General features: G+C 37.3%; 1 protein-coding gene across 1 annotated transcript in view; it reads right to left on the bottom strand.

Annotated features, from left to right (window-relative positions):
* Positions 1–2,960: 2,960 nt before the first annotated feature.
* PPA1 (inorganic pyrophosphatase 1) overlaps positions 2,961–13,644 on the bottom strand; it is a 38,426-nt gene continuing 27,742 nt past the window's right edge. The window contains exons 7-11 of the mRNA XM_005904231.2: positions 9,859–9,986; positions 9,372–9,457; positions 5,089–5,158; positions 4,041–4,083; positions 2,961–3,303 (exon numbers count right to left, since the gene is read on the bottom strand). Of these exons, the coding sequence (XP_005904293.1) occupies positions 3,272–3,303; positions 4,041–4,083; positions 5,089–5,158; positions 9,372–9,457; positions 9,859–9,986 (359 nt within the window). The 3' untranslated portion in view covers positions 2,961–3,271. The remainder of the gene's footprint in view (positions 3,304–4,040; positions 4,084–5,088; positions 5,159–9,371; positions 9,458–9,858; positions 9,987–13,644) is intronic.

Genomic DNA, 13,644 nt, shown 5'->3' with positions numbered 1-13,644 from the left:
TCATATTATCAGAGTCTCAGAGAGGCAAGTGTGGCTTGGGCTGAAAGAGTATTTGAAGAAATACAGCTGGAAAATCCCCAAATTTGATAAAAGACACAAACTTCCAGACCAAATCCCAAACAGGATAAAGCAGTAACATAGCAGTAATTAGCTTAAATCTAAATGGTCTAACTGTATCAATTAAAAGACAAAGATTGGATAAAAATGCAACTCAACTATATGTTACTTATAAGAAACTCACTTCAAATTGAACATATATAGGTTGAAAGTAAAAGAATTGAAAAAGATATAACATGCAAACAGCCAAAAACAAGGAGTGACTATGTCAGTGTCTGATAAAGTAGATTATGGAGCAAAGAAAATTACTACAGACAAAGAGGAACATTACACAATAACAGAAGGATTAACCCACCAGCAAGACAAAGACCCTAAATGTGTACACACCAAACAGCAGAGCCTCAAAATACATGAAAAAGCTGATCAAGCTGAAAGGTAAAACAGACAAATCCATAGTTGTAATTGAAGACTTCAGTACCTCCCTTTCAACAATTGATAAAACTAGAAGAAAACCAGCAAGGATACAGAAGATCTGAAAAATACTACCAATCAACAGGATTTAGTTAAATAGAATATTCCACTCAACACCAAATTAAAAAAAAATTTTTTTAAAGCAACTATGGAACATTCCCCAAGACAGACCACATCCTGGGCCATAAAACCACCTCAGCAAATTAAAGAGAATTGAAATCATATGAACTGTTTTCTGAGCATAATGGAAGCAAACTAGAAATCACTGATATAAACACATTAGGAGTCTAAACACGCAGCTAACACTGATCTGCGGGTTTCATGCAATGCCTATCAAAAGCCCAGTAAGGTTTCTTCCCTAGGCATAGACAATAGACATAGTCCAGTGTATTTTATAATTTATTTGAAAAGGCACACACCCTGGACTAAAGAATAAAGTGGAAGGAAGTTCTCTATTTGGTAGTAAGACTTAGCATATAGCTAGAGTAACCAAGGGAGCATGGTTCTGACAGGTAAGACTCATAGATCAGTGGAACAGACTGAGCACCCAGAATCGACCCACACAAATACACTCAACTGATATTTGACAGAAGCACAAAACCAGTACACTGAGGGAAGAATAACATTTCAACAAATGGGGCTGGAGCAGTTGGACATCTGTAGCAAGAATTAAAGAGCCTTGCCCTAAACCTCATACCTTATACAAAAAAAAAACTCAAAAGGGATCATAGACTTAAATGTAAAGCTATAAAACATTTGGAGACATTCTTTGGGATCCAGGTAAAGAATTCTTAAACTTGATACCAAGAGCATAATTCATTAAAAGAAAATTTGATACAGAAGACTTTATCAAATTTAAAAATCTGTTCTGTAAAAGCCCATGTAAAGAGAATAAAAAGTCACAGAATGGGAGAAAATGTTTACAACTACGTATCTGACAAAGGACTTTCAACAGTTAATGATGGGAAAAAAAAAATCTAATCAGAAAATGCATAAAAGGTAGGAACAAATATTTAACCAAAGAAGATGGCAAATAGACACAGGAAAAGATGTTTTACATAACTAGCAATTAGAGAAATGCAAATGAAAAGCACAACAAGATATCATTGCACATCTAACAGAACGGCTAAAATAAAAAAATAGTGACAAACCAAACGCTGGCAAGGACGCAGAGAAACGGAATCTCTCATACATTGCTATAGGAAGTGTAGAATAGTGTAGCCACTCAAGAAAACAGTTTGGCAGCATTTTATAAAACCAAATCTATGCATCTATGAGATGACTTAGCAATTACAGTGAAAAGTTATATATTGACACAAAAATATGTACATGAATATTTGCAGCAGCTTTATTTTTTATATTTATTTACTTGGCTGTACTGGGTCTTAGTTGTGGCATGCGAACTCCCGAGCTTCAGCATGTGGGATCTAGTTCCTTAACCAGTGAACAAACCTGGGCCCCCTGCACTGGGAGTGTGGAGTCTTAGGCACTGGACCACCAGGTAAGTCCTTGCAGCTTTAATAGTCAGAAACTGGAATGAGCTTAGATGTCCTTCACAGGTTAAACAGTTTACACATACATACATACATCCGGGGGAGAGGGTGTGCATCTCACGCTAGGCCACACCCATATCTGCAGGTCTCCAAGGTGAACAGCCTCTGGCATACATAACATACTACTCAGCAATAAAAAGGAATGAATAAAAAGAATGAACTACAGATACATGTGATCAGAGGTGGGTGTGGTTATAAAAAGATAAAACCAGGGGTCTTTGTGATATTAGAAGTGTTAAGTATCTAGTAGGATACAGGAGCCTACACAGGTTATTATACAGAAAAACACACCATACAGCTGAGTACAAGTAAAACTGGGAAATGTGAGGAAGATGGGTAGACTATCAGGGCCATATCCTGGTTGTATTATATTGTAGTTTTACAAACTTACCTTTGGGGGGAAAGGTATAGAGAAAGTCTCTCTGTATTATTTAACAACTGCATGTGATTTTACAATGATCTCAAAAAATTTTTCAATTAAAACAATCTGAATGCTTAATAATGCCTTTACACAAATTGCATCTCTTTTACAAACAAGGGAGCTGGAGTTGGGTGTTTGGTACCTGACCTGAGATTACAGAGCTAAGCAGGTAGATCATGTAGCATTAAAAACTCAGGTCTGCAGAGCTCCACAGTCCACAAATTTAATCACAGAACTATTCTGACTGATGGCTCACAATGAGACGACAGGAATTAGGTAAGAGCAGAGTATCAAGAACTACTGTAAATACAAGGGATTTCATTTTCAGGTGCCTAAAAATGTCAGTTTTTAGTAAAACTGAATTGTAAGATCAGTCATAGAAAGCAAATACCAAACAGCACCCAAGCCTGCTCGGTAGTGTTAGACTTCAGATTAAAATAAAAATGTCATAAACCAAGTTGAAACAAAATAATTTTTATTTCCTAACCATAGCAAACATATACATCCAATATGTACTTATCTTGCATACTCTGTCACAGATGACTTCCAAACTACAACCGCCTTGATATTTAAGCAGGAACTAAATGTTACCTTAGTTGACATGATAAATGCTCTTAGATAGATAATGTATGAATACACTGGATTGGTGACAGCAGAATCTGACTGATTAGTTCTATAAATTTAAAGCTTGGAAAAGCTACTATCACATCTAACACTTTCCGACAAGTAGGATGCAGCAATTATCAGCTTGTATTCCAGAGAAATTTCCTTAGTTTTTCTGGTGATGGAACCACTTATCCACTGTAGTCAGGAAAAAGAAAAACAAATTAGAATCCCTGTTAAGAATCAAAATTACACCCAATATATAACAGTGAATAATATACTTGCTTTAATATATCCTGCTATGGATTCCATTAAAACAAATCTACATACATGCATAACTTCACTAAATTACCAAAACAGGTAATTTATCAGTGTTTTGTTTTGGGCTTCCTTAGGAAGGAAGGAAGGAAATGGCAGGTGGAGAAGGAAATGGCAACCCACTCCAGTATTCTTGCTTGGGAAATCCCATGGACAGAGGAGCCTGGTGGGCTATAGTCCATGGGGTCGCAGAGTCAGACACGACTGAGCAACTAAACATCCTTACTCTTGATGCCTATAGATAGGCAATTCTCACCAGAAGAACCTTACAGAGAATCCTAATATCTAAAGATGGAAAGAACTGTTTTCTGGGTGAATCAGCCTGTGGCCAGACTGGGGTGCAGAGCCCAGCCTGCTCCAGCCTCCACAAGGCATCTACCAGGAACTCAGAGAACAGTGGGTCATGATTTGGAAACTGCGGTCACAGGGGATGGCACTAAAGGTGGTACGCACAGCCATCTTTTCCCACCTGTGCCTCAAAACACAGAATGCTGCTTCTCCCCACTCTCCTCTCTCTGTATGTATGTGGTATGTAAGATGTATCTATGGATATACATGTAATTTTCCCACATATATGCATAACTTTTAATGTAATTTTACCAGAATATAGATCTTACCATCTGTTGGTATTGTGCAGGCAGATTCACATGGTGGCGGTAACTAAAATACAATATTAAAATGTATTAGTCTAATTCCGGAAAAAGAATAAGCTAAAAAAGTATATTGACAGAAAGATTAAAAGGAATGTTAACAGAAGACAACTATCTCAAATTTTAAGTTCTAAAAATAATTTACACCAGATGGGAACAATGCAAAGCTTGCTCTACTGCTAAGAAATGTTAACAAATTCAAAACCTCTTGGCTTTTAATGACACACAGGAGAATAATTAATAAAAATGTTTTTTTGAAATAATTGAAAAACATGTATATATAGACTTTATATATACATACATATATATAAAATGTAGGCAGAATGTTCTTATTGAAAAGTAATGGTCGTTAACCAATGGCTTTCCCCTTTTAATTTATCTCAACTTTGTAAAAATTTATATACAAATAAAAATAAATCTAAATGTACTGGCTTCATCATTAAATTGTCTTTTTCCCTTGTACTGTACAAGTCAGTAAAGTCAGACCTCATTTTCTTTTGTTTTTCTCGTCTAACATTACAAATGAGAATAATTTTAGACAAGCTTCAGTCTTTAAGTTAATCAAAATCAGATTATTTCTTTGATGGATGATTTATTACCTCACCTGAAAGTCTCTCTAGGACTACAAACCACTCTTGCAATGATACCTGAAATCTGATGACTTTCTCCATCTTTGCTATGACCAAACCACATAAGTTCCCATTGGTACTCTTATGAAAAATGGCTTATGATAAGCACCCAGGCCCTTCGGTTATTTAGAACATTCTAGAGTCACTCTGAGTCTTACAGACTGTCCTAGCTTGCTATCTGCCCAGGTTAGGGTTGACTAGGATTCTCCTCAGGTTTCCCTCAGTCCAATGTCTACTTGAGTTTATGGTTTGTAATTTCAAGACCTCACACCGTAACAGACGTACAGGACACCCTCAAATATTTATTGAACCTACTTTCCCTCCCCATTCAACACCGTACTTTTTGGCCGCCGAGTTTGTTTTTTTCCCAGGAAACCTTTACTTACAGCATCCACAATGGCTTTGGCAGCATCAGGATCACACTGGAAGGGGCTCTCAGACACTGTAGTGTTCATGCTGTTACACAAAGGGAAAGCGTCACACTTAACAAAAACTTCTCTTATTAAAACTCATGTTAAAAATGACAAGTTGAAGCTGGTAGATCAGGTGAGATTCAAGTTTGGCATTGAAAGATTCCTCACCTATATTAAACATTCTGATTATTTATTTTGGCAAGATACAGCTATTCTTAAGGTAGATTTTACTCAAATACTTTAACAAGTTCAGATTTTAAAATCTGTGATTGAGTGCTTTGTAATTATTTGAAAGAGCTAAGAAATGCAAATTAAAATGAGAAGCCTATCTTTCCTAATTAGATAAAATGAAAAAAAAAAAAACACAAAAATCTGGTTTCTGTCGGTGCTGACACCTGGCAGGAGCAACACCTGGTTCAATATTCCTGAAAAATAATCTGGTAAAATATGTCCACAACAAAATTTTTTTAAAAAATTTTAAAACACCAAAAAAAAAAAAAAGTGTCCAAAACCTTTTAAAAAGCACATACACTTTGATAGACAAATTCCATCTCTCCAAACTCAGAGATTTAAATAATTATGTACAAAGATGTTCAACATACATGATTTCACTATTGATAAGATTGAAAAGCTGGAAGTAACCAAAATGTCCAACAACAGAGATGATTAAAAATGATTTATCCATCAGACAGAACAATATACAGATGGAATATTTATATTATATATTTAATGACATAACAAATGCTTGTAGTGTTAACTTTTCTAAACCACAAAACAAAATGTATATATTATATATGTGCATTTGTTTAGTCGCTCTGTCTTACTCTTTAGGACCCCATGGACTATAGCCCACCAAGCTCCTCTGTCCATGGGATTATCCCAGCAAGAATACTGGAGTGGGCTGCCATTTCCTACTCCAGGGGCTATTCCCAACCCAGGAATCAAACCTACACCTCCTGTGTCTCCTGCATTAGCAGGTGGATGGGTTCTTTACCACTGTGCCATCTGGGAAGCCCATATATTATACATACAATATGATTATTTTTGAAAATATACTTAAAAAGGACTGTAAAAAGAGAAACCTCTACATGTTACTAAGAGTGTCTATGGAAAAACTGAGATTAAAGTGATTTTTTAAAAACTTTTTTTGGTTAACTATGATTCAAAATTTCCTTCATATTGAATTATTGTATACTATTAAGTGGTTATAATCAAAAATATTCTATGAAAAAGAAAAAATATTCAGCCACCTGTTACTTAACATGTGCTAAAGCCATTTCCACAGAAATAATAGGATACCACAAAATAGAGACGATATTAAAAGCAAAGTCTCATGATTGTACATTTTCATACAAAGGTGTGTGTGTGCTCAGTTTTTCTTATGTTTGTGGAGAGACAGATGTTTTTATTTTACAAGACATTATCCCGACTTACAGAAGATTCCTGAGAATTTCCTATAGTTCTTTTCTCCCTCCAGAAAAGAAATTTATAATATAAACAGATGCTGGGGTGTGTATGTATATCTTACCTTGCATAAATGGGATCACACTATGATAAGTAAACTGCTATGGACTTTGCTTTTCTCATTTAATATATTTTGGACATCATTCCATATCAACATCTAGAGAATAATGTGCCATATACTATTCTGTTCTATGAATTGTTTAATCATTACAATTTGGTTGTTTCTAACTTTTTTGATACTATAAATGACACTGCAGTGAACATCCTTGTACCTGCATCTTGCAGGACTGTATCTATAGGATACATTCCTAGTAGTAGTGCTTCAAAGAAATAGAAGAATTTAAAATTTTGAGATTAATGGCTGATTTACATGTTATACACCAGAAACCAACACAGCATTGTAAAGCAATTATCCTCCAAAAAAAAAAACCAAAACCCTAGGGACTGACTACTGTCAAACTGCCCTCACAAAGGCTATCCCCATTCATACTCTCACAACTACATATAAATGTTGCCACTCCAGGCTATCATTTAATTTTTTAAAATTTTATTTTTATTATTATTTTTTTTTTACTTTACAATATTGTATTGGTTTTGCCATACATCAACATGCATCCGCCACGGGTGTAATTTTTTTTTTTTAACTTTGCAGATCTACTGAAGGATAATACTATCTTTCTGAGCTGCATTTTAAATTATAAAGTGAGGCTGCACATCTTCTTATATGTAAACTTACTTTCTCTTTTTCTCTCCCTCTATTAGTATTCTTTCTTTTATCAATTTGAGTAAGTTATTTATCAATTAAGAAATTTAGTCCTTTGTCAGGTGTTAAGAAAAAACTGGGAAGAACTGCCTCCTGATACATAAAAAAATCATAAGTAAATCTTTCTTTTCTGGATTTTGAGTCTGTCTTCTGTTTAGAAAGGTCTTCCCTACTACTAAGCTAATGAATTAAATTCACCTAGTCTTTTTCTAGAATTTTCTCACATTACAGTTTATCTGTCTGGAATTAAACACTGACATAAGACAAGAGTTGCAAACTCATGCTGGCAGCCAGTGCCAATTAACATGTGGGTATAAAGTAGCTGGGGTTAAGAACACTGGTTGGCGCTGGGCTACTTGTACAGGAGTACCTGCCTAGTGACAGCACCTTTCAGCAATGAAAAGCAGCCACAGCATGAGGGTGGTTGCCAGTGTGCATACCTGGAGGAAGAAAGGAACGTAAAGGGCGAGATAGAGATCTAGCCTTATTTTCTCCTTAAATAGGCAGTTGATGCAAACCTCACCACCACTACCCTTGTTTTTTCCAGGATTTCTGTCACTATTCTGACATGCAGTTTTTTTCCCTAGATGAAACTGAATGTTATTCATGAATATATGATACCTTTATATTTAACATCTTTTATATTTCTGTATAGAGTTTTAAAGTTTTCTTCTTCTGGGTCCTTCAGATTTCTTATTTATACTTTTTTTTCTTAAATACTATTCTACATGGGATCTTTTCCTCCAAAGCTAGCAATGTGCATATATACTCATTTTGTAATCCTCCACCTTATAGAATTCTTTTTCCTAGGGCTTTCTGTGTACACAGTCATATCATCTGCAACAACTTGCTTCCCCCTTTTCCAGTATTCCTGCATCTTATTTCTTTCTCCTATTTACTTCATCAGCTAGTATTTTCAGAACAACACTAGTTAAGTGGTAATGGTGGCCATTCTCTTATAATCTTCAAAAGAGGGAGTATATTATACTAAAAATAAGCTTGGATGCTTATTTTTACACAGACTTGGATGCGAGTCCTCACTCCAAAACACTTACTGTGGTATGACCTTGGTTAAGTCTCCCCGTGTCTCTGTTGCATGCTTGGCAAATATTAACTGCTCAATCAGTATTAGTTAGTAGTAGTAGTAGTAGAAGTAGTAGTAGTTAATTCAATGTGCATGGTAGATCCTGGTTTAGTTGTGATGATCCTATATATTTACATCGGAGAATACCAACCCTTGTACTCAACCCATTCTGAGCACCCTGATGCTAGGCAGTTTTCCCCAGTTACCCTAACAAAGCTCTGATCTCACTCTCCCCTTTATAATTTTAGTTTGTACTTATTCAGAGTATCTTTGTGGCTTTTTTTTTTTTTAACTTTCTGCAAAGAAAAAAATGTTGCCTGTGATATTCCAGTTCTACAAGGATCAAGCCATTAGCCACTACAGTCACCCGCTGACAGTGTGCCCTGAGGGGAATTCAGGATGGAGAAGAACAGGAAAGATTTGGGTATACTGGCCCCTAGATAGTTAACATGAATTTCTAAGAAAAAATTTCAAATGACCCCAGACTCCTGCCTTTTCTCAAACATAGAAAAGCACTGAAAGCATTAACTTGAGATGCCTCTTCTCTATGATTAGCAGTCATCTTTTTATGCATGACTACATGTTTTCCCAGCAAAAAAAAAAAAAAAAAAAGTTTATATTGCTCTTGGCTCCTCCCTTACATCTCTGCAGTAGTTCTTTAGGGCTATCTGAGAGGCTGTCTCCTGGGCTATACGTTCAACAACAGCTTATTTATATTTCTATATAAATAGAAAATAAACTGTCCTCAAATAAATTGTAACTCACAACCTTTACGTTGTGTGGTTTTTCTTTCAGTCTATACTTCCTATTGACTTAAGTACTGATAAAACCAGTTATCTCTTTCCTAAGTGAATGTAATGGTACAATATGTTGAGGTTATTAACGTATCTGGAGTAAGCTAGTCTGCTTTATGTGTTAAACATGGAGAAAAGAGTTAATGCTTACCAGCTGATTCCTTTTCCATCAGTTTTCTTAGTCACTAATGCTCTCCAATAGTCATGAGTGCTTTCAATAATGTCAATTGCAAAGTTCTATAATTTAAAGAGATATTCATTAGAATAACAGAAGCAAGTTCTTTCCTTTTCTAATTCTGGGCACGGTGCATGGCATGTGGGATTAGTTCCCCAACCAGGGCTAGAACCCATGGTACTTGCAGTGAACACAGTCTTAACCCCTGGACCACCAGGGAACATCCCTGTTCTTTTCTTATTATCAATATTTTACCAAAGCATCATAGCTTTGTCTCTTTTGAATCATTTCCTTGTATCAAAAATGGAAGAAAACCATTTAAATGAACAAATCAACATAAAGCCTGTCTTGTGTCTTTAAACAGCTATTTTATAGGTCATATAGTCTTTAGATGGTAACAATGTGGTTAAATTATGTCTCAATACAGGTAGGCCTACAGCTACAGTTCTGAGTGACACCTTACCTTATCTTTAAATTCTGCATTGAAAGCAAACTCATTTTCAGGTTTTCCATCTGGAACCTTGTACCTCCTAAACCAATCCACAGTAGCTTCCAGGTAGCCAGGTTTCAGCCGCTTGACATCATTAATATCTAAGAAAAGAATAAGATTCTCTTCTCAGATTGCAAGATATATATGTAATTATTTATGCATTCAATAAAAATACCAAGTACTTTGAAGAGCTATAGGATGGATTGTCAAAAAAGTTCAAATAATGTTAGAACTAATATCTTTTTGAGAAGAGAACATATATACACATTAAATAAAAATCATCTAGTGTCTTAGAATAGCTCTGACACTAAGTACTAAGAGAACAATCAGTACCACAATAATTCCTATTAAATAAGAGGAGGGAGAAATGACTGGGGGCTGCATGAGAGAATAGTTTGGCAAGCATGTGTAACTTCCCAGGGCTCAAACCTGCGTCTCCTGCAATGCAGGCAGATTCTTTACCACTGAGTCACCAGCGAAGCCCTAAGAGAAGGATGTCTGTTTCAGTTGCTCAGTCATGTCCAACTCTTTGCGATTCCATGGACTGTAGCCCTCCAGGCTCCTCTGTCCATGGGATTCTCCAGGCAAGAATACTGGAGTGGGTTGCCATGCCCTTCTCCAAAGAGAAGGATAAAAGATACTAAAAGAGAGGTTGAGGTTGTACTTGAGGATCACTCTCCAATGATGTACTAAAAGACAAGAAAACATGCATTACATATGTTCACTGATAGGTTACTTGTTACATGTGAATAAGCTTTCCTCACTCTACAGTATAGGCATTCAATATCACAATACTTTAGTTCCGGCCAAAAAAAAAAGTGTCCTCTGTAAAAAAAAAAAAAAAAAAAAATGTTTTTAAGTTTCTGTATAGTCGTTATCAATGTCGAGCCTCAATGCCATCAAACTCAAGTTTAAATTACCAAATTGCTTTTCCATGCAAACAAATAGAAGATACAAGTACAAAAAAAAAAAAAAATCCATCAGGAAAACTGTAACTGGAAGGAGGAATATGTTCAGCAACAGCTTATTTATATTTCTATAATATAAACTCTGCTTAAGCCCAAATTATAATGTATATAGTTAAAGAAAATCATGCATTTTATTATCAGAGTACCACTTAAAGTAGGGAAAGTTTACAAAGTGAACTGGGAAATGTTTAAACACTGATTAATTTCAAGGAACTTATATTTCATATAAAAGGTATCATCTGATACAGAAATAGTTTGAAAATCCAGAAATCCAAAATGCAAGTGTACGTTGTCTTCCAACAAATTTCCCATCCAATTCTATTCTTTAGGCACCAAATGCAAGTCCGCCAATTCAGTTCAGTAATGGCACTGACTGATGGAGTCAGGCCCCACAGTTCGAAGGCTCAGTTCCACAGCAGTGATCCCACTTCAGACGCTGGTGGCAAATTCCAAGCCATGCCACTTGCTACAGTTTCCTACAACTCTCTCCTTGGGTTTGATAATTTGCCAGAAAGACTCATAAAACTCAAGAAAACACTGAGCTTATGTTTACTGCTTTAGTATAAAGGATACAACTCAGGAAGAGTCCAATGGAAGAGATGCTTAGGACCCAGTGTGGGGGATGGAGGGTGTAGTTCCCATGTCCTCTGGGGGCGGAGGGAGGCATGCCACCCTCCAGCACTGCAGTACGCTCACCGTCTCAGAAGGGCTCCACATCTCATGATTCCAGACTTTTCATGGAGCCTCCCCTCCCAGTTCCAGGGGTCAGTGGCTGGGGCTAAAAGTTCCCACTCTCTAATCATTCAGCTTTTCTGTTGACTGACCCTGTCTGAGGCTAGCTAGGGGCCCCACCTTAAGTCCCCTTATTAGCACAAACTCAGGTATAATGAAAGAGGCTCACTGTGAATAAAAGACACACTCATCACTCAGGAAATTCCAAGGGATTTAGTTCTTTGCCAAAAACTAGAGACAAAGATCTAACATATTTCTGTATTCTATCATAGTAAGGAGAAATGTAAGAACTGATGAACTGTTTGACTTTTTTTGATCCAGATATCGAAACGTATGCTGGACTCAGACTAGGGAACCCTGGACACCAGACCCAGGAAAAAAAAAAAGTAAGAAAAACTTCAATTTTTGTGCCCCCTGTTGTACTTTATGTATCAATTCTGTGCTGTTCCTTGGGTTCAGCCTCTAATCAGCCCACAACCATGAGCAGCAAGAAATGCTCACTTTCCTGACGACCACAACTGCAGCAGGCGGGTGGCTGGCTGTCGTGGGCCCCACAATGTCAAAGAGGATCACCATGGCCAACCTGGTCGCTTTAGTGGGTAGGCCAGCCTCCCCCATGGCTCTGTGTATATTCCCCCCAAAGTTGTGGCTTGTCAAGTGCTCTACTTAATTCTCTTCCAGTTATAACAGATGACGGACACTGCCTTACACTGATATTTAAGGGAAGCTGTATACAGCTTGCACCACAGGGCCAGCCACCCAGAGAAACTTTCAGGGTTCTAACAACACTGACTGCAAGAGAATGACACCCAGAAAATGCTGCTGATGTAATGTGGTGTGGCTTCATTAACTGTGGCCAAAGCACACTATTTTAGCATGTGTACCCTTGTGTACACATCTCCGTGTGGAGATACCCCACATCCAAGGGCAGAGAAACCCCAGTAAGACGGTAGGCACTGAAACGGTTGTGAGGAGATACCCCACGTCCAAGGGCAAAGGAGAAGCCCCAGCAAGGCACCTTGTCTAACTCAATGAAACTATGAGCCATGCCATGTAGGGCCACCCACAGACGGGTCATGGTGGAGAGTTCTGACAAAATGTGGTCCACTGGAGTATGGAACTGCAAACCACTTCAGTATTCTTGCCTGAGAACCCCATGAACAGTATGAAAAGGCAAAAAGATAGGACACTGAAAGATGAACTCCCCAGGTCGGTATGTGCCCAATATGCCACTGGAGATCAGTGGAAAAATAACTCCAGAAAGAATGAAGAGATGGACCCAAAGCAAAAACAACACCCAGTTGTGGATGTGACTGGTGATGGAAGCAAGGTCTGAAGCTGTAAAGAGCAATATTGCGTAGGAACCTGGAATGTTAGGTCCATGAATCAAGGCAAATTGGAAGTGGTCAAACAGGAGATGGCAAGAATGAACATCGACATTCTAGGAATCAGCAAACTAAAATGGACTGGAATGGGTGAATTTAACTCAGATGACCATTATATCTACTACTGTGGGCAGGAATCCCTTAGAAGAAATGGAGTAGCCATCATGGTCAACAAGAGAGTCAAAAATGCAGTACTTGGGTGCAATCTCAAAAATGACAGAATGATCTCTGTTCATTTCCAAGGCAAACCATTCAATATCACAGTAATCCAAGTCTATGCCCCAACCAGTAACGCTGAAGAAGCTGAAGTTGAATGGTTCTATGAAGACCTACAAGACCTTTTAGAACTAACACCCAAAAAAGACGTCCTTTTCATTATAGGGGACTGGAATGCAAAAGTAGGAAGTCAAGAAACACCTGGAGTAACAGGCAAATTTGGCCTTGGAGTACAGAATGAAGCAGAGCAAAGGCAAATAAAGTCTTGCCAAGAGAACACACTGGTCATAGCAAACACCCTCTTCCAACAACATAAGATAAGATTCTACACATGGACATCACCAGATGGTCAACACCGAAATCAGATTGATTATATTCTTTGCAGCCAAAGATGGAGAAGTTCTATACACTCAGCAAAAACAAGACCAGGAGCTGACTATGGCACAGATCATGAACTT

The sequence above is a fragment of the Bos mutus genome, chromosome 28 (assembly GCF_027580195.1).
Source record: "Bos mutus isolate GX-2022 chromosome 28, NWIPB_WYAK_1.1, whole genome shotgun sequence".
Classification (NCBI taxonomy): domain Eukaryota; kingdom Metazoa; phylum Chordata; class Mammalia; order Artiodactyla; family Bovidae; genus Bos; species Bos mutus.
This window is presented reverse-complemented; position numbering and strand designations above follow the sequence as displayed.